The sequence below is a fragment of the Dama dama genome, chromosome 23 (assembly GCF_033118175.1).
Source record: "Dama dama isolate Ldn47 chromosome 23, ASM3311817v1, whole genome shotgun sequence".
NCBI lineage: Eukaryota > Metazoa > Chordata > Mammalia > Artiodactyla > Cervidae > Dama > Dama dama.
The window spans coordinates 33696734-33717281 of NC_083703.1; the positions used below are offsets into that span (position 1 = coordinate 33696734).

Consider the following 20548-nt stretch of genomic DNA (forward strand, 5'->3'; position numbering starts at 1 on the left):
ATCTAAAAGGCAAAAAAAGTTACTCTGTTCAAAGTCTCTAAAAGGCTGAAATGAAATCTAACCCAGCTTGCTTGCTTAATTCTTTTGGTAACATCCAGTAGCATTTATATTATACTGGACTTGACATTAATTTGTAAGACTTAAAAGTACCTGCCTTTGTGACTGGGGTTCTCCTGTATTTGCTCCTCTGGCTCCAGGGTTCTCAAGGGGATCAGAGGACGGATCGCGGGGCTCCGGCCCGCTCTGCTTCCCAAGCTGAAGAAGAACCCTGCCCGGAACCGGTCAAGAAAGCCCAGCATCGCTCCTCCACCCAGCACCACAACCATCGCAGCGGCACCAGCCGAGGCCTCTCCAGGCAAGAGACCCTGGACTCGGAGACGCAGGAGAGTCGCGACTCCGCCTACGTGGAGCCCAAGGAAGAATACTCGCACGAACACGCGGACCACTACGCCCCGCCCCGCGACCACAACCACCGAGAGGAGCTCCATGGGGGCGGGGAGCACAGACACAGGGAGACTCGGCACCGCTCCAGGGACCCGGACCGGGAGCAGGACCACAACGAGTGCAACAAACAGCGGAGCCGCCACAAATCCAAGGATCGCTACTGTGACAAGGATGGGGAAGGGGTGTCCCGGAGACGGAACGAGGCTGCGGACTGGAACAGGGATGTTTACATCCGCCAATGACTTTTCTGCCCTTTTCTGTTGTTGTTGTTTTTTTTTTTTAAGTCTTGTACACCCACCACCCGCCCAACTCGATCTTGAGGGGAGGGGTGGGGTCTACACTGCAATCATATGTGATTTGTCTTGTATATTTTGTACTGCTGTTGCTTGGATAGCAACAGCATAAAATAGAGTATTAATACACTTTTTTTTTTTTTCTTTTTTAAGTGCTCTATCAATTGGCCTGGAAAGACTGCAGGCCCCCGGTTGTCTACAGATCCTTGAACCCCGTCTAGGGTAGCTGCCATTCAAACAAAATCTGTTGCTGTCTGAGTGGCGTTCGTATTTTAAGAAGCATAGCTGATGTTTTCGAAAATGTGGTTGATGTATCCAGTAGGCCAGAACTGGCCCAGATAAAAAGTGGAGTTTCCTGATTCTTGCCGATTTTTTACTATGTAGGCACCTGATTTGCATATTCATCCATGGACCACTGTTTCTTGCTTGTACCTCCGGCTGACTAAATTTGGGGACAGATTCAGTCTTGCCTTACACAAAGGGGATCATAAAGTCAGAATCTATTTTCTATGTATTAGTATTGTGTACTGTATAGACAGTTTGTAAATGTTATTTCTGCAAACACCTTCTTACAATAATTATATATATTATATATAATATATATATATATATCAGTTTGATCACACTATTTTAGAGTCTTAATGCCAAGTCAGCAGACCTGCTTTATGAATTACAGGGACTAGAAAAGCCCACCTTCAGGAAATTTGTAATAGCATCGACTCGACGCCCATCCCCATTCACTAGAGAGTCTGTACATACTGTAAATACGTGTGGCTGCTTGACTTGAAAAGGTTTGATTTCTGAATGTTTCACCATCCTTGTAAGTTTATCATTTCTGACCATAAACTATGGGAAATATATAACCAAACTCCAAGAGTTGTTCTACTCCGTGCAGTTCACACTGATTGTGACAACCACGTCCTGCGTAGCTAGTGTCTGAGGTCACAGCACTGGAGTCTAGGAGCTGGAACCCGTGTGCGTGTGGGTCTGGGGGTGAGCATGTGCGAGCAAGTGGAGGGTGTGAGTGTGGAAGACGCAAGAAGCATCCAGCCTGGGCCACCGGCACACACCCACCTGGCTCCGCCGTTCACTATGCTGCTGCGGGAGTCACCGGGGCGTAGTGGGGAGCTCGCTGCCAAAGGGGACTCATTCAGAGAGCTCCCACCTGCTGGCTCCTTGGCTGTGCCCCTGGAAAGGAAAAATACGGGCCGCTTTTAACTGTGAGTGTTCCACTGGAAATGTCTGATCTCTCATGTGTCCGAGTGTCTGTCGTAGGGAGAAACGTTTACACAGCTTGTAGAATAATTTCAGGGGAAAATCAGAGACCGTGACTCCTCCCGCCCCGCTGGCTGTTCCCCTCTTCTCTCCTCCATCCATCACCTCCCATTCCATTCCCATCTCCCCCACCAACTCCCGACACTTTCACCGTCCGTCAAAACCTAGAAGTGCTTCTTATAACCAAAGTTTCTGCTCTTCAGAAGAAATCAGGGCAAAATGAGGTGACTTGAAGTGAACAAAGATGTTGAGGTTTCCTGTGTGGGACACCTGCCCTGAAGGGGAAGCCAGAGATGCTGAGCCTGGTGTCAGGGACACGCTGGCGGCAGCCCACGAGGTGGCTGTCATGCTGAGGCCAAAACCTGCTCTGTCTCTATGTCTGTCTATGTATGTCTGTCTGTCCAGTAAAGCCTGGATGGGTAAGACAGTATTAGGTGTGCACGGACCTGGCACTTGAAGTCTGTTCCTGGAAAACTCCTCTCTATGATTGCCTACCTTCAGACCTGGACATTAAAAATTCTTGTTTTATTAAATAAGGCTATTTTTTTATTTCACTTCTTTGGTTATTCCAGGTTCTTGCCAAATATCCTTGGACCTTTACAAGTAAAACTGTTTCATGTTTCATTCCCTATTTTCCTCCCCCAAAGAAAACTCAAGAGTTATAAAAATGAATTATACATATAGTGTTTTATCAGATAACAGAGAAACCATTTCCCTCAATCTGTTAATTAGCTCTGTACTGTTGACATACCTTTATTTATTGAATATAAAGACACTAGTCATAATATATAAATTTTCAGTATAAATTAGTCACATCATTGGGAAACCATGTTCCAATTAAAGTTACTTTTATAAAATACTTCCAGTCAACTTTTCATCACAGTAAGATGTCCTAATCACCAGCCCCAACCTTTCCTATACAAAATTACATCCCAGTTCATGACTTTGGAATATTTGAATTCTTGAGGTATAACTGGTATGTATCTTTTTTGCTGCTACCATTAATCCCTTTCAAAGAACTACATTAATGGATTCCATTTTTAAAAATTTTGTACCTGGACCCTTCATTTCTCACTTTACTGTGAAACACATTAGTCCAAATCAGAGTGTTCCTCAGAAACCTCTATTGCAGGATTTGACATAAGCGCATCTATCTGTGAAGACTGTGTAGTGGGTGTATGTGTAAACGGTGTGTGCAAAATATGTAAATGAAGAAACAATCCCAAGGACAATGGGATATTTACTGACTCGTAGAATGTAAAATTCTAAGTCTTTTCACACAGCAAAGGTTTCATTTAACCAACTGGGTTGTAGAATCATGATTTTTGTAGTTAACCTAGAAAATGCTGGAAATGTTCTGAATAGTTCTATGGTTTTTTTTCCTTGTCAAACCCATTTCAATTTTTTCTCTGCTCTCTCTCTACTGCTCATTTAAGTTACTGTTACAAAAAGGTGCTGCTAAATGTAGGCCGTCTTAGTTATCCTGTACTTTGGGACAATGCCCCATTTGAACATGGTCTGCTCTGCATTCATGTTAAACCTTCACTGTCAGCTACACCAAACTGTTCAACAAGCCTGGTTTATAGTCATTCGTATCAAACAAATAAAGAGCTGGCTTCTGCACTGTTTACTATTAGTAGTATTAATTGCCATTTCAGGAGTGAGTCTTACAGTTGACAGTATGTTAAACACTTACCTGCACTTCCCTCACGTGGCTCATCTTCCGGGGGCAGGGAGGTCATGGGCTGCGGCCCCTCCCCACGCTGACTGACAAGTGCCAGCTTCCAGCAGGTCAGAGGTCTCCGGGTGTCTGAGCACAGCAACATCAGCTTCCTCTCAGCTTCATCCTTCCATGTTCAGCAATTCTTGCCTCCGATGTTGAATTTTACTTTTTCCCTTTTAAACTGATCCATCATCAGATCTTCATTTTAATTCCTCACCCTTGGCTCAATGACATGATGCTGCTGGTCCAATCTCGTTAACAGGTCAAGAGTCACTCTGGTGGAGACAACAGGTAGATTAGATGTCTCTGGGTCAGTGGTTGAATTGTGGCTAAGTTACATTTTTAAGTATTTGTACTTTACTACTTAAAATGTGATACACGGTTTTGAAGTAAAATGTACTCACTGTGGAATTAAAATGCTTCTGTTTCAGAAATAACTATGACAACATTAAATATGTTAAAAAAAAATGTATTCGTTCTCCTCTGTATTTCCTGTTCTTCTATTGTATTTTTTCTTAAATGTCTGCGTTTCTTAAGATTGAATGTGTTTTGTGTTCCAATTTGGTTTTTTTTTTTTTTTTTTTGAAAGAAACCACTGGAAAATGTCTGTTAAAGGAACAAATGGTAACCCTATTTCTTATCTGTCATTACTGTTTTCAATATGCAAATATTTTTCTTCTGTTTTGCCTGTACTGCTTATATTATGGTGTTTGCTGGTATTAATCAAAACTTACCATGTTTGCTACGAGGCTCTTTCCCAACCATTTTCATCCCAGCCTAACACCTAAGGTTCTGCAGAGAGCATGAGAAGGGATGGACTTTGTGTGTTTTAAAATCATATTGAAAGTTCCAGGGTTATGCCGAGCCCTGGAAACAGAAGTACACAGGTCAACAGTGTTTCTCTTTAGACAGATGACACCTGCTGGGTATGAGGCAGAATGAGGGATAGAAAGAAGTCCGTTACATAGTGAATCTTAGGGCACTTGGTGTGATTTTTTCCCTCCTTCAGTAAGGGTGTAACGGTGATCTGCTGTACAGAAAGGACAAAGTTCCTGCCTACCTGGGGGCAGGGGTCAAGGGCATGCCTTGTTCCCTAGGGTGATGTGTCAAGTGCTGTGACAGGAGGAGTCAAGAGGTCCAAGGGGTGCAGAGACAGCCCAGTCGCAGAGAAGAGTATGAAGAAAGGCTTGCTCCAAGCAGAGGCCTCTGAAGATCTCACCTGATCCAAGACCTTGCATTCTTCACGACATAAGAAGAGTTTCAAGAAATTCCTAATGCAGACCCTTTGTTGTTGTTGTTTAGTTGCTAAGTCATGTCCAACTCTTTTGCAACCCCACGGACTGTAGCCTGCCAGGCTCCTCTATCCATGGAATTTCCCAGGCAAGAATACTGAAGTGGGTTGCTGATTTTCTTCTCAAGGAGGTCTTCCCAACCCAGGGATCAAACCTGCATCTCCTGCATTGGCAGGCAGATTCTTTACCACTGAGCCCACCAGCGAAGCCCAGTGGAGACCTGTCAAGGGGGAGAGGGGAAAAAAACTATTAGGCAATTGTTTCCAACCATCCACTTTACATGCCCAAAGGCTCAGGAATTTTGAGGTGATTTGAATTAACAAAACATATATTTAACATGACATGAGACACCTTTTAACCTGTGGTCTGTATTTTAATAGATCTTATCTAAAAAGCATGCAGGATGAAGCAAGTCCACAGTTATAATCATCTTACAAAGGCAGTCCACGTATACTGGCCACTACGGGAGATGTCTGGCCACTTCTGTGGTTTGGGTGCTTTCAGATTTGATGGTGAAGTGGTCTTGTTTTATCTTGATCTATCCTAGTCACAGCTGCATGGCCTGGGGCTGGTGGTCTATGGACTTGGCAGGAAAATACTAAGGCCTGGCCACTTCCCAGCTCTCACAAGACGGTTTTCTCTTTCTCACCAATCATATCTCTAATAATCTGTATATTCCATTAGACGATAAAAGGTAACCCAATTCTATAATAGTCTCATTTTTAATCTACAGAGTTAAAATTCATTTTAGTTTTTAGTTTAAAATATGAAGGAAAAACAAAACACAGTGAAGGGTGACTGTTATTTGGGAGTGCTCCAGAATTCACAGGAAAGAGGGGCTGACGTACCAAATAGTAAACAGAAAAAGTCAAGTAAAATCCTCAGCTCGGTTCCTGGCACATGATAAACAGGTTACAGACCACACACCCTGAATTCTGAAGGAATTCATACTTAGGAACTCAGTAACAAAAAACATGTTTTATAACCAAATTAAATACTGCTAATTTTATTCCTTTTGTAAAATCCACTCATTTTAACATTAAAAATGACTTGCATTCTTTTCAAATTAAAACAAAGACCCCAAATGAAAATACGTTCCAGACTTCAACAGGCACCTCCTTTTCTTTATACTCTGCTAAATCCATAAAGGAAAAATTTTCTTAAAAACACAAAATATAATCTCAACGCACACCCCACTCCCACCCCAACCCTCCAGTTTCTTTCTCTGTGAAGTAGAGTCTCTTGATTCCTGGTTGAAGAGCTGGCAGCCTTTTCTGTTTCTCCAGCAACCACGACATCAATCATCTGGTTTGATGAGAATTTGGTTTAAAAAAAAAAATAATAACCACACGGCACATGTTTGGAATTTTCCTTTCTAAAGATCCTCCTCCTGTGTGCTTTTGCATTTCACAAATTTTGCTATGAAAAAACCTATACAATCCTTATTTGCCAGCCAAACCAGGTCTTCTATGCTGGCGTCTCTCAGAGAACCAATGTCACGGTCCAGTGACCGCACTGCAGAGGGATCGAATCGCTGCAGCTGTTTCAACTGTTCAGGTGACAGGCCAGCTCCCAGCATCCCTTCTCCTCCCACCTGTGGGTCCTGCGCGGGAGAAGAATAAACACAGGTGAACATCCTCGTGTTAGGAAGAGTGCCTGTGCACTATTTATGTTAAAAGGCAAACTGAGTTGTAACTACCACCAATTCCAGAAACAGAAAAATAAGTAAATACCTTTGTGTGTATGTACGTGTGTGTGTGAGAGAGAGAGACAGAAATGGACATGCCGCTTTTCTGGATAATAAAGTAGGATAATAGTAAGAGCAGTCACTTGATGACTGAACTCCTAGGATGGGCTTTATGCTCACCAGGGACCACAACATGCAGAAGGCCTGAGCGCCAGTCAGCAACACACGGACTCCAGGTACAGCTCTGCCACATCTTAGCTGTGTGACTTTAGGACAGTAACTTACCCATTTCCTCATCTACCAAACAGATAAAATACTCAGTTCTGAGGCTTAAATAAATAAGGTGATATCATGCCTGACATACACCGGGCACTCAGTAAGTGAAACATCATTATCAGTAACATCATGAGATGAAAATTCAGCTTTATTTGTCAGACCCTCCCAAAGCTGACAGGAGGCATCTGAAAAGGCCTCTCTCTGGTCCATACCAATTGGATGATAAAAATTCTCTTTTTTGTTGTTTTTAAAATGTACCAGAGTATTTAAAGAGATGCGAAAAGTAAGGCTGCACTGATTAGAAGAATAAAGAATCATAAGGAACTGAGTGGTCTGTGCAAACCACTACTACAAAAATTGCACAAGCCTAACTTAAGGCACCATTTCACAGATAAATGTTTATGTTACTGAAGATACATTTTCTTAAGCTTATATCAGAAAACCTACTGTCTACTAATGCATGGTAGGGTTCTATCTCTTGTAGTATACACTGAATATATATGCAGACACACACACAAAATTCAAGTGAATTCTCAAGTCTTCTTTTCATCTACACTGTAATTATCTTAATTTTTGAGTCTAGAAAGCATCTCCAGATTGCTTTCTAGTTATGTATCCAATTACTTACTAAAATTCTGTCCTAGAAAGTCTGAAGTTAAACGTCCAATGTATCTGAACTAATGTGAGCATTACTACAGATTTAAACCTAGTCTCAAACATCATAGGCTAAAAAATCTAGTCATAAATATATTTTAATAAAACCAGAACTAAAAAGAAGTGCTAAGTAAAAGAAAGTACAAGGGCATTTTTTAAATGTTCTATATCTAAGAAACCAAAGGAAGAGATAAACCTGCACTATCTTCCCTCGCTTGGCTAGTCTTTTGAATCCCAGTTATTAAAGCCTGTTTGGGCTTTGATATGTCCTGAGAAAAAATGCTCACCACTTCCCCTACCAGAAAAATACAGGACTGAGGTGAGGGGGGAAGGGTTTTAGAAACAAAATTCTGAACAACATGAACAAGAGCCAAAAGTCAAACATGTATCAAAAATCCACCTGAGTTCTATGGTCATTTTAATACATTATTGACTGGGGTATTTTTGCAGAAACTAACACCTGTGGCTGGCAATTCGTTATGTAAGTGAATACGGATACATCTCCAGTCAAGAACATTTGGATAACAAAATATGTATTAACACATCTCTGGTCAGTAAGAGTGAAGGCCTGGAAATCCTGGCTCAGGATGTGAAAATTCCAGATGTTCCAGGAGCATCTGGAACGGCTTTCATCGGAGAAACAGCCTTGAGCTCCACAAGATTTGTTTCAGGAGTTTCACGTGACGTATCCCTTCATGTAACTCTCTGAGTTTATCACCACGCTTACACTTCCGTGACCTACCAGATCACCCAGTGAGAGCTTCCGCGGTCCTTACCTGGTGCTGAAGCTGAAGGCTGGGAAACGTCTCGAGGGCCCAGGCAACCTGTTCCTCGTTTTCTGCCAGGGTGACAGTGCACGTGCTGTACACCAGCACGCCCCCCGGCCTGAGCAGCTCCACTGCCTGAAGACAAGAGCGGTCGGACCGCAGGCACCATGAGAGCAAGCACACACTTGAAATGTATATAAATGTATATGCAAAGTAACATCTGGAAGTGGAATAATTTGCACAGAACATCTACTAAACGCTGGCAGAAGACCTCAGCCTTCTGAAGGGACAAGACAACCTCCACATAACCGGGCACAAGAAAAAGGCAAGAGAACGGAATCAGGACAGGCCCTGCACCCTGGGGAGAGAGCTGTGAATGGAGGAGGAGAGATCCCTGCACCCTGGCAAGTCCCGTCACTGGCGGTGGAAGAACCTATCCAGTCTGCAGAACCCAAAGAGGGATGACCTGCTCAGAAGGCCGGCACCACCACCCTGGGCTCCTCTGGCTGAGATGTTTGTCTGCCGGTGCAGGTGGGGACTCCAGAAGCTCGGGCTCTGGAGACAGTCCCAGGGACAGGCCCAGGGTTGGCTGCATGGGGACAGCTTGAAGAGGTGGCATTGTGGCAAGTGAGGCTGCGCACAGCAGCAGCCAGGGCCTGACAGAGAGGCAAGGCACCGTCGTCGGGAGGGCACCCAAGGAGAGAGGCAGAGAAACCGGAGAGCTGCCTTCCCCATGCCTGTTCCCAGGCAACAGGACGGTGGTCACACGAGCTCTGGGGGTGGGCGTGTGCCACCAGCACCACTGTGGGCTTCACAGGCAGGCCCAGGCCACTACCACCGCTGAAAGACCTGCAGGCAGGCACTGGTCACGGCCCTGCTATCCCGGGAACGAGCACTGGCCACCACACCTGCACACCCGTAATGAGGGGACAGGGGCCAGCACACACTGAGCAAAGAGGCAGCAAGTATCCACCCCCTCGATTCCAGACAACACAGAGGAGTAGAAGGAGCTGACCTCTCTTCTCACAAAAACACAGCAAACTGCAGAACCACTGCCATCCACCATAAAAGGACTGGGACCTACCAGTAAAGACAGTCTACTTCCAAGACAAGGAGGAGGCCACAACGAGACAGCAGGAGGGGCACTTCTGCAACATAAATCCCATACCCCACAGTGGGCGACCCACTAACTAGAAAATAATTATATCGCAGAGGTTTTCCCACAGAGTGCAAGTTTTGAGCATCACGTCAGGGTCCCCAGCCTGAGGGTCTGACATCGAGAGGAGGAGCCCTCAGGACATCTGCTTTGAAAACCAGCGGGACTTGAATGCAGGACCTCCACAGGGCAGGGGAAAACAGACTTCAGTCCGAGAGGGCACACGCAGACTTCAGGTGCACCGGGACCCAGCGCAAAGCAGTGACTCCACAGCAGCCTCAGCCGGACCTACCTGCGGGTTGTGGAGGGTCTCCTGGGGAGGCGGGGGTTGGCTGTGGCTCCCTGTGGGAGCAAGGCCACTGGTGGCAGAGACCCCAGGGAACACCGATTGGCGTAAGCCCTCCAGGAGGTCTTTTAGCACCAGGACCTGGCCCTGCCCAACAGCCTACAGTGTTGGAACATCTCAGACCAAACCACCAGCAAGACAAGAACACACAGACTCACCACCCATCAGCAGACAGGATGCCTGAAGCTATACTGAGCTCACACATAATACTAAATGAAATAAGCCCAACAGAGAAAGACAAATATCGTATGACATCAGTTATGTGTGGAATCCAAAAAACTGATACAAAGGAATTTATGTACAAAACAGAAACAGACTCACAGACTTCAAAAACAAGTCTACGATTACCAAAGGGGAAGGTAGCAGGGAGGGATATACTAGGAGGTGGAATTAACATATATGTATTACTATGTATATAAATACATAATCAAATAGGAACTACTATATAGCACAGGAACCCTATCAATATTCTGTGATAACTTACATGGGAAAAGAATACGAAAAATAGTAGATATATGTATAACTGATTCACTTTTCTGTACACCTGAAACACAGCATTGTAAATCAACTGTACTCCAGCATAAAGTAAAAAAGGACACACGCACTCCCATGTTCATAGCAGCACTATTTACAACAGCCAAGGCACAGAGGCAACATCAACAGAGCAATGGATAAAGAAGAGGTGACACACACAGACAAGTCAGATTTCAAAAACGAACACAAGTTACCAAAGGGAAAAGGTGGAAGCAAGGATAAATTAGGAGTTTGGGATTAATACCTTGGAAAAGACCCTAATGCTGGGAAAGATTGAAGGTAGGAGGAGAAGGGGGCGACAGAGGATGAGATGGTTGGATGGAATCACCAACTCGATGAACATGAGTTTGAGCAAGCTCCGGGACTTAGTGAAGGACAGGGAAGCCTGGCGTGCTGCAGTCCATGGGGTCTCAAAGCCTAAGACACAACTGAGTGACTGAACTGACTGACTGACTGACTGACTGGGATTAACATACACACACTACTATAAATAAGATGGGCTTCCCAGGTAGCACAGTGGTAAAGAATCCATCTGCTAAGGCAGAAGGCATGGATTAGATCCCTGGGTCAGGAAGATCCCCTGGAGAAGGAAATGGCAACCAGCCCCAGTATTCTCACCTGAGAAATCCCATAGACAGAGGAGCCTGGCAGGCTAGTCTGTGGGGTCGTTAAAAGAGTTGGACATGACTGAGCAACTAAACAACTGTATATGTAAATAATCAACAAGGACCTACTATACAGCACAGGGAACTCTGCTCAATGTTATGTGGCAGCCTGGATGGGAGGGGAGTTTAGGGGAGAATGGATACATGTATATATATATGGCTGAGCCCCTTTGCTGTGCACCTAAAACTATCACAACATTGTTAACTGGATATACCCCAATACAAAATAAAAAGTATAAAAAGAAAAATATGATTACTGAAAAAAAACAATGTTCCTGACCAGATGTATTTCATTAGCTCAGAGCTATTTCAGCCCATCTGGACCAAGACTTTTCCCAAATATGATCATTCAGTTTCATGGGTTTAGATACCATTTTTATGCTGAAAATTCACCATTTTTAGGTGAGACTCCTTTTTTATTTCTGTTCCCATATATTCAACTGCTTTTTCAATATTTTTCCCACCCCACGCTGAACACCTACCTTCCTCTGAAGCTTCCCAGAGAAGGATCCCCCCATCCTTCCTGGGGTACAGGCCCCAACCCTGGATCATCTCTATGCCTCTTTCCCTTACGTTCCTGTCCATCAAGTAAATCCTCTTGACTCTACCTTCAGAACAGACCCAGGAGTCTCACGACTCCCACTGCTGTCATTCTGCTCCTGGTTTCATGATCTTTTTTCACCTGGATTATTCCAACTGTTTCCCACCTGCTTTGTTCCCTGCCCTCCTCCCATCTATTCTCATCACAGCAACTCAAGTGGTGCTTTTAAAATTGCCTCTTCTCAGTTCAAAACCCTTCCCTGGGGAGTTCCCTGGTGGCCAAGGACTCTGCACTTTCACGGCTGGGACCTGGGTTCAATCCCCAGTCAGGAACTGAAACCATGCATGCTCAAAGGGACAGCCAAAAGAACAAGAACATGTATGACAAAGAGTCATACATAACGTAACACTAAACAACAAGAGCAACAAAATTTACCCTAACGTCAAAGTGGGTTGTAGCTATAAGCAAAGCTTCTTTTTCTCTGCTTGCTGTTTTAACTTCCAGGATGTGTTCTCTCAAGACCGTATAGAAGAAAAAGCTGAAACAATCCACTCCCAGTGCCACTTTTGGGTAGGAAAGGAGACACCAGGAGTGCTGAAGAGAAAGGCACTCAAAGACAACTTCAGAGAGGGAATCATTGGAGCATATTCGCTGTTGCTGTAGCCTGTGTGTTTATAATTAGAAAGCTGAGAGGAAATGGCAGGACTGTCTTCCACCCAATGCTGTCTGCATCCTGGGAAATCCACTAAATCATGTTTGCAAGGCTGAGAGAAATTCCCACATGTTTTATCAGGGTCTCCTGTGAAACATCCTGGAGACCAGTTCAACTTGCTAAGTTTGCCTGGTCCTTCTACATCCTACACTGGATGCTGTCACGTCCCAATTTCATGAATGAGGTCACTTCTGTTGGATTTCCCACATTTAATTCACTAAGATGATTAGGAACTCTATTAAAAACCTATTTATTTATTTATCTAATTATCTTTGCCATGCCACATGACATAAGGAATCTTTATTCCCCATTCAGAGATCGAACCTGTGCCCCCTGCAGTGCAAGCGCAGTCTTAACCACTGGACTACCAGGGAAGACTCAAAAATACTTTATTTTATATCCAAATGTTTTACATCAGTTAGTAACTCTTATGTTAACAACCCTCTACTTTTAAGATAAAGCAGAATGTTTCAAATTCATTCAATATCTCAGAGAGGAAATTTTACTACTGCCTGCAATGAGAGAATGAGTCAACACAAAGGAAGACTAGGTCTCTGGTGCTCTCTGTGTGTGGTATATATAAAATCTACCATTTTAAGCATTTTTAAGTGTAAAATTCAATAGCATTAAGTATTGATACATTCACACTGTTGTACAACCATCACCATTATCCATCGCCTGAACTCTCCCAAACTGAAACTCTGAACCATGAAACATTAACCCCCCATTCGTGGTCCTGCTCTTTCAGCCTCCAGTAACCTATAGTTTACTTTCTATCTCTATGACTTTGCCTTTTCTAGACACTATATAAATGAATCACACACACCATTTGGTCCTTTTGTGTCTGGCTTATATAATTCAGCATAATACGTTCAAAATTCATCCATGTTGTAGCATGCATCAGAATTTCATTCCTTGCCAAGGCTGGCTAAAATTTCATTGTTTGTACAAACCACATTTTACTTATCCATTCATCTACTGATGGACACATGGGTTTTTCCCACAGTTTAATTACTGTGAATAATGCTGCTATGAAAACTGCTCTCAGTCTTTAAAATATCAAACTAGGTCATCTTTCTTCCACAACAAAGAAGCATCACATACCACAGTGAAGAGTTTTCGCTGTAATGGTTGATAGGACATCACTTCTTTCAAAGTCCAAGTACAAGCCATGTTTGGCCTCTGTCCCATTCCACTGCAGGGAGCATCGAGAAGAATTCGGTCAAACGATTCTGGTAAGAATGGAGGTTCTCCTGTAAAGAAAATTATAAACATACTTGTGGAAGGGCAGAGACAGCTCCAGCACTCTAGGGAATTCCACCAGAGGGCTCCAGGATCTTTCCACGCTGTCTTGGGGGGGGGTGGGGGGTGGCACAGAGAGCTTCTGCAGCTAGGAAACCCATCAGTAGGTGGGTGCCAGAACCCACCCTGCTGTCCTATGAGGGTGCAAATACCACCCCCCCACACACACACTGGGAAATCTATCAGCAGGTGCTAGGACCTGCCCACAGTGTCCCAGGAGGGCATGAATAGCTCCCCTAAGACATTTGCCCAGAAGATGGGCTGAAACCACAGCTGAACCTCAGGGGTGTGTAAGTAAGAAGGAAGAGCTGAAATCTCTCCTCACAGTGGCTCAAACTGCAAAGTCACATCTCTGTTGACAGCTTCCTAAACTCAGCACCTACAAAATATCCAAAACTGCTCCTGCAGCTGGGACAGGTCTGGCTCTAGCAGCCGTGGGTCCAAGACTGAACCAGGAAGAGGCAGAAAATAAGAACTGACCAATCACAAGTAATGAAATTGAAACTATAATTAAAAATCTTCCAACAAACAAAAAAATCCAGAACCAGATGGCTTCATGGGTAAATTCTATTATACATTTAGAGAAGAGCTGACATCTCTCCTTCTCAAAATCTTCCAAAAAACTGCAGAGGAAGGAACGCTTTCTAAGCTCAATCTATGAGGCCACCATCAGGCAAGTGTTAGTCACTCAGTCGTGTCCAGCTCTTTGCAACCCACCAGGCTCCTTTGCCCATGGGGTTTTCCAGGCAAGAATACTGGAGTGGGCAGCCATTCCCTTCTCCAGGGGATCTTCTCGATCCAGGGATGGAACCTGGGTCGCCTGCATTGGCAGGTGGATTCTTTATCATTTGAGCCACGTGAAAGCAAGATGTGTGTGCAAGTTGCTCAGTCGTGTCTGACTCCTTGTGACCCCCATGGGCTGTAGCTGGTTAGGCTTCTCTGTCCATGGGATTTTCCAGGCAAGAACACTGGAGTGGGTTACCATTTCCTTCTCCCCTTCAGACAAAGATACCATCAAAAGAGACAATTACAGGCCAGTATCCTGACAAATATAGACGCAAAAATCCTCAAGAAAACATTAGCAAACCAAATCCAACAACACAGTAAAAGGATCATACACCATGATTAAGTGGGATTTATCCCAGGGATATAAGGATTTTTCAATATCCACAGATCAATCAGTGTGATATATAACATTAAAAAAGAATAAAACTATATGATCATCTCTATATATACAGAAAAAGCTTTCAACAAAATTCAACACTCATTTATGAGAAAAACTCTCCAGAAAGTGGGCAGAGAGGGAACATATCTCAACATGAGAAAGGTCATATATGACAAACCCACAACAAACATCATACTCGATGGTAAAAAACTGAAAGCATTTCCACTAAGATCAGGAACAAAACAAAGATGTCCACTCTCACCACTATTATTCAACACAGTTTTGGAAGTCCTAGCCATGGCAAGCAGAGAGGAAAAAGAAATACAAAGAATCCAAATTGGAAAAGAAGTATAACTGACACTGTTTGCAGATGACATGATACTATACATAAAAAATTCTAAAGATCCCACCAGAAAACTACTAGAGCTCATCAATTAATTCAGTAAAGTCACAGGATACCAAAGTAATACACAGAAATCTCTTGCATTCTTGAACTTCTTTTGTGGCACAGTGGATAAGAATCCACCTGCCAATGCAGGGGACATGGGTTTGACCCCTGGTCTGGGAAGACTCCACATGTCACAGAGCAACTAAGCCCATCCGCCACAACTACTGAAGACTGCATGCTGTAGGGCCAGCAAGTTGCAACTACTTGAGTCTGCATGCTGCAACTACCGAAGCCCGCACGCCTAGAGCCTGTGCTCCACAACAAGAGAAGGCACCACAATGAGTCGCCTGTGCACTACAACTATAGAGTAGCCCTGCTCTCAACAATTACACAAAGCCCATGTGCAGCAATGAAGACCCAGTGCAGCCAAAAATAAATACAGCAATGCGTACGTCTCACACACACAAAAAAGAAATCTCTTGCATTTTTATACGCTAACAGTGAAAGATCAGACATAGAAACTAAGGAAACAATCCCATTTACCAGCACATCAAAAAGAATAAAATCCCTAGGAATACATCTACCTAATGAAGCAGAAGGTCTGTACTCAGAAACTATAAGATGCTGATGCACGAAATCAGAGATGACACAAACAAATGAAAACATATACCATGTTCTTGGATTGGAAGAATCAATATCGTGAAGATAAGTATACTACCCAAGGCAATCCCCAGATTCAATGCAATTCCTATCAAATTACCAATGACATTTTTCACAGAACTAGAACAAAGAAGACCCTGAACAGCCAAAGCAATCTTCAGAAAGAAAAACAGAGCAGGAAGGCTCTGGCTTCAGACTATACTACAAAGCTCTAGTCATGAAAACAGTATGATACTGGAACAAAAACCTGAAATATAAATCAATGAAGCAAGACAGAAAGTCCAGAGATAAACGCACACACGTATGGTCACCTAATCTGTAACAAAGAGGCAAGAGTATACAATGAAGAAAACACAGCCCCTTCCAATTAGTGGTGCTGAGAAAACTAGCCACTTACATGTAAAAGAATGAAGTTAGAACACTCCCTAACCCCAGACACAAAAATAAACTCAAAATGGATTTAAAACCTAAAAGTAAGGCCAGACACTATAAAACTCGTAGAGGAAAACATAGGCAGAACATTCTCTGACATAAATTTCAGCAATATCTTTTTCGATTCGCCTCCTAGAATAATGAAAATAAAAGCATAAATAAACAAGTGAGACCTAAATAAACTTGAAAGCTTTTACATACCAAAGGAAACCATAAACAAAACACAGCCCTCATAATGGGAGACAATATTTGCAAATGAAGCAACTGACAAGGGATTAATTGCCAAAATATACAAACAGCTCATGCAGCTCAATATTAAAAAAAAAAAAAAAAAAAAAAAACCCAACTGAAATATGAGCAGAAGACCTAAACAGACATTTCTCCAAGGAAGACATACAATGGACAAAAAGATGGTCAACATGGCTCACTCATTATTCAGTTCAGTTCAGTTCAGTTCAGTCGCTCAGTCATGTCCAACTCTTTGCCACCCCATGAATCGCAGCATGCCAGGCCTCCCTGTTCATCACCAACTCCCGGAGTCTACCCAAACCCATGCCCATTGAGTCAACAATGCCATCCGGCCATCTCATCCTCTCTCGTCCCCCTCTCCTCCTGCCCCCAATCATTCCCAGCATTAGGGTCTTTTCCAATGAGTCAACTCTTCGCATGAGGTGGCCAAAGTACTGGAGTTTCAGCTTCAGCATCAGTCTTTCCAATGAACACCCAGGACTGATCTCCTTTAGGGTGGACTGGTTGGACCTCCTTGCAGTCCAAGGGACTCTCAAGAGTCTTCTCCAACACCATAGTTCAAAAGCATCAATTTTTCGGTGCTCAGCTTTCTTCACAGTCCAACTCTCACATCCATGCATGACCACTGGAAAAACCATAGCCTTGACCAGACGGACCTTTGTTGGCAAAGTAATGTCTCTGCTTTTTGATATGCTATCTAGGTTGGTCATAACTTTCCTTCCAAGGAGTAAGTGTCTTTTAATTTCATGGCTGCAGTCACCATCTGCAGTGATTTTGGAGCCCAAAAAAATAAAGTCTGACACTGTTTCCACTGTCTCCCCAACTATTTCCCATGAGGTGATGGAACCAGATCCCATGATCTTAGTTTTCTGAATGTTGCACTTTAAGCCAACTTTTTCACTCTCCTCTTTCACTTTCATCAATAGGCTTTTTAGTTCCCTCTTCACTTCTGCCTTAAGGGTGGTGTCATCTGCATATCTGAGGTTATTGATATTTCTCCTGGCAATCTTGATTCCAGCTTGTGCCTCATCCAGCCCAGCGTTTCTCATGATGTACTCTGCATGTAAGTTAAATAAGCAGGGTGACAATATATAGCCTTGACGTACTCCTTTTCCTATTTGGAACCAGTGTGTTGTTCCATGTCCAGTTCTAACTGTTGCTTCCTGACCTGCATACAGGTTTCTCAAGAGGCAGGTCAGGTGGTCTGGCATGCCCATCTCTCTCAGAATTTTCCACAGTTTATTGCGATCCACACAGTCGAAGGCTTTGGCATAGTCAATAAAGCAGAAATCATAACTGCAGTGAGGTTTCACCTCAAACCAGTCTGAATGGCCATTATAAAAAAAATCTACAAACAATAAATGCTGGAGAAGGTATGGAAAAAAGGGAAACCCCCTTCCCTGTTAGTGGGAATGTAAACTGGTACAGCCAATACAGAGAACAGCATGGAGGTTCCTTAAAAGACTAAAAATAGAACCACCATATGACCCAGCACTCCCACTCATGGGCATATATCCGCAGAAAACCATAATTCCAAAAGGTACAGGCACCACCTCAATGTTCATCACAGCACTCTTTACAAGAGCCAAGACATGGAAGCAACCTAAATGTTCATCAACAGAGGAATGGATAAAGAAGATGTGGTACCCATATGCAATGGAATATTACTCAGCCATAAAAAAAGAACAAAATTATGCCATTTACACGAATGGACCTAGAGATTGTCATACTAAGTGAAGTAACAAGTTAGACCCAAAAAGACAAATATGATATTGCTTATATGTGGGATCTAAAAAAAAAAAAAGGTACAAATGAACTTAGTTACAAAACACAAGTAGTGTCACAGATGTGAAAGAAAACACACTCATGATTACTAGGGGATAAGGTAGGAGGGATAAATTGGGAGAATGGTATTGACATATACACACTACTATTTATATAGCTAACTAACCAGGTGCTATTGTGTAGCATGGGGAACTCAGTACTCTGTAATGCCCTATATGGGAAAAAAATCTTTAAAAAGGTTGGGTATATGTATATGTATAACTGAATCACTCTGCTGTACACCTTAAACTAATACAACTTTGTAAAGGAACTATGTGTGCTGTGCTTAGTCGCTCAGTGGTATCCGACTCTTTGCGACCCCATGGACTGTAGCCCTCCAGGCTCCTCTGTTCATCGGGATTCTCTAGGCAAAAATACTGGAGTGGGTTGCCATGCCCTCCCTCCAGGGGATCTTCCTGACCCAGGAATCAAACCCAGGTCTCCCACATTGCAGGCAGAGTTTTTACCACCTGAGCCAACAGAGAAGCCCAAGAATACTAGAGTGGGTGCCTATCCCTTCTCCAGGGGATCTTCCTGATCCAGGAATCGAATGGGGATCTCCTGCATTGCAGGCAGATTCTTTACAGCTGAACTACCATGGAAGTCCTCCCATAAAAGTTTATTAAAAAAAAAAAAAAAAAAAAAACTTATTTGCTCTCTGCCCTTTTAGCACAGAAAACTCCTGAGGCATATGCAATGATCAGGAATTTAAGATCATAATCTAGAATAGAAAGTAATGAGAAACAATCTCTCCATTCAACCAAGTAGCTGGTTAAGCTGACTGATTTACATGTAAAAAAGGTTAAAGATGTCATTATTATTGAATAAAGTGATACAGCACAAGCCAAGGTTTAATCAAATGAGACTTAGTACCCTTAATGTCAGAAGCCACACTTCATCAGACCTAGGACCTGAAATTAATTCTAGTTGTTCTAAGGGCTGATATTTTCTTAGGAAATCTTACCACAGACAGCCCCAGAAAGACAGGGTACCTTTCAGGTTCTAGTCAAACATACCAGTTCTACAATTCCTCGGTCTCCTCGCTACTATAACCATGAGCAAGGCTATGCTCTAGAACAAGTCTACATATCCCCAAATCCGATCTCCCACGGGTTTCCCTTTGCATTCACTTACATAACTTTCTCCACTCCAACTTCTCATCTGTTTAGTGTTACTGGAGAAAGTCATGAAACCAAATGGGTCTGCTTATATATTTATGCTACCTAACTGTAAGATATTACTGCTAACTGATTTTACACTAAGCTAGCTGATTTCCTACAGCACCCACTGCAATGTTTCAAGTCACATCCCAAGAGAACCTTCTGCTTTTCTCTGATTGCAAAACTATTAGACACAAGCTCTTATCAATTTAACTTTTCTCTATCTACAACCATCCTTGCTTTCTGATCAATTGCCTCCAAAGAAATATCTTATCAAGGTAAGCAATTATTTTTAAAATTTTTAACAACTTATTGACCAAAGACTTATTAATACATCTTTTATTACCTGAATGTTATTGACCAGAAACTTAACAAATTGCTGGCCACAGGCATTAGTTTCTACAAAATTTCCTAGTCGATAATGTGTTAATACGCTGATAAAATCCTCTTGAAAGATATGCCAATTTACACTACCAGTAGCATGAGTGTAATTATGTTATAGACCTTTTTTTTTTCCCATTATATGGTAACACTGTCTTTGTTGCCTTTTTACTGAAGTTATCTTTTTCTCACTGATTTGTTTAGAAGAGCTCTTTGTACATCAAGGATATTAATCTGACCTTTCTTAAATATTTTACAAATATTCCCCACAATTTTCCACCTGCCATAAGGTTTTTAAACGTACATAAATGTTAGGTATCAAATTTATCTTTTTCTTTGCTGAGTTCTATGTTTGCTTTCATGCTTCAAAATCTTCCCCCTTATGAAATCAAATAAATGCTCATCTATATCTGCTTCTAGTTACCCTCCCAGTTTAATTCCTGGCAGTAAGCTTTAATCCATGTTGAAGTTAGTTTTGTATGTAATCATTTCCCCCCACTGTGCAAAAAAAAATCATCTCAGAACTATTTATCGACAAATTTACTCTTCCCTCTAGGTTTGAAATGCTAATTTTATCATATGCTAAATTCATATCGACATTTGAACCTATTTCAAAGGCTAT

The 20548-nt window shown here is 42.7% G+C and overlaps 2 protein-coding genes across 5 annotated transcripts in view; one reads left to right on the plus strand and one right to left on the minus strand.

The window, feature by feature from the left end:
* CACNB2 (calcium voltage-gated channel auxiliary subunit beta 2) overlaps positions 1-3743 on the plus strand; it is a 420013-nt gene extending 416270 nt beyond the window's left edge. For both annotated transcript variants that reach the window (XM_061126317.1, XM_061126318.1), the window contains exon 14: positions 198-3743. In XM_061126317.1, the coding sequence (XP_060982300.1) occupies positions 198-686 (489 nt within the window). In that variant the 3' untranslated portion in view covers positions 687-3743. The remainder of the gene's footprint in view (positions 1-197) is intronic.
* A 128-nt stretch (positions 3744-3871) lies between these two features.
* Positions 3872-20548, minus strand: part of NSUN6 (NOP2/Sun RNA methyltransferase 6) — a 72742-nt gene continuing 56065 nt past the window's right edge. For 2 of the 3 annotated variants that reach the window (XM_061126319.1, XM_061126321.1), the window contains 5 exons: positions 13470-13618; positions 8421-8546; positions 4955-6630; positions 4470-4602; positions 3872-4010 (listed from right to left, as the gene is read on the minus strand). In XM_061126319.1, the coding sequence (XP_060982302.1) occupies positions 6403-6630; positions 8421-8546; positions 13470-13618 (503 nt within the window). In that variant the 3' untranslated portion in view covers positions 3872-4010; positions 4470-4602; positions 4955-6402. The remainder of the gene's footprint in view (positions 4011-4469; positions 4603-4954; positions 6631-8420; positions 8547-13469; positions 13619-20548) is intronic. The other variant, XM_061126320.1, reaches the window with a different exon arrangement.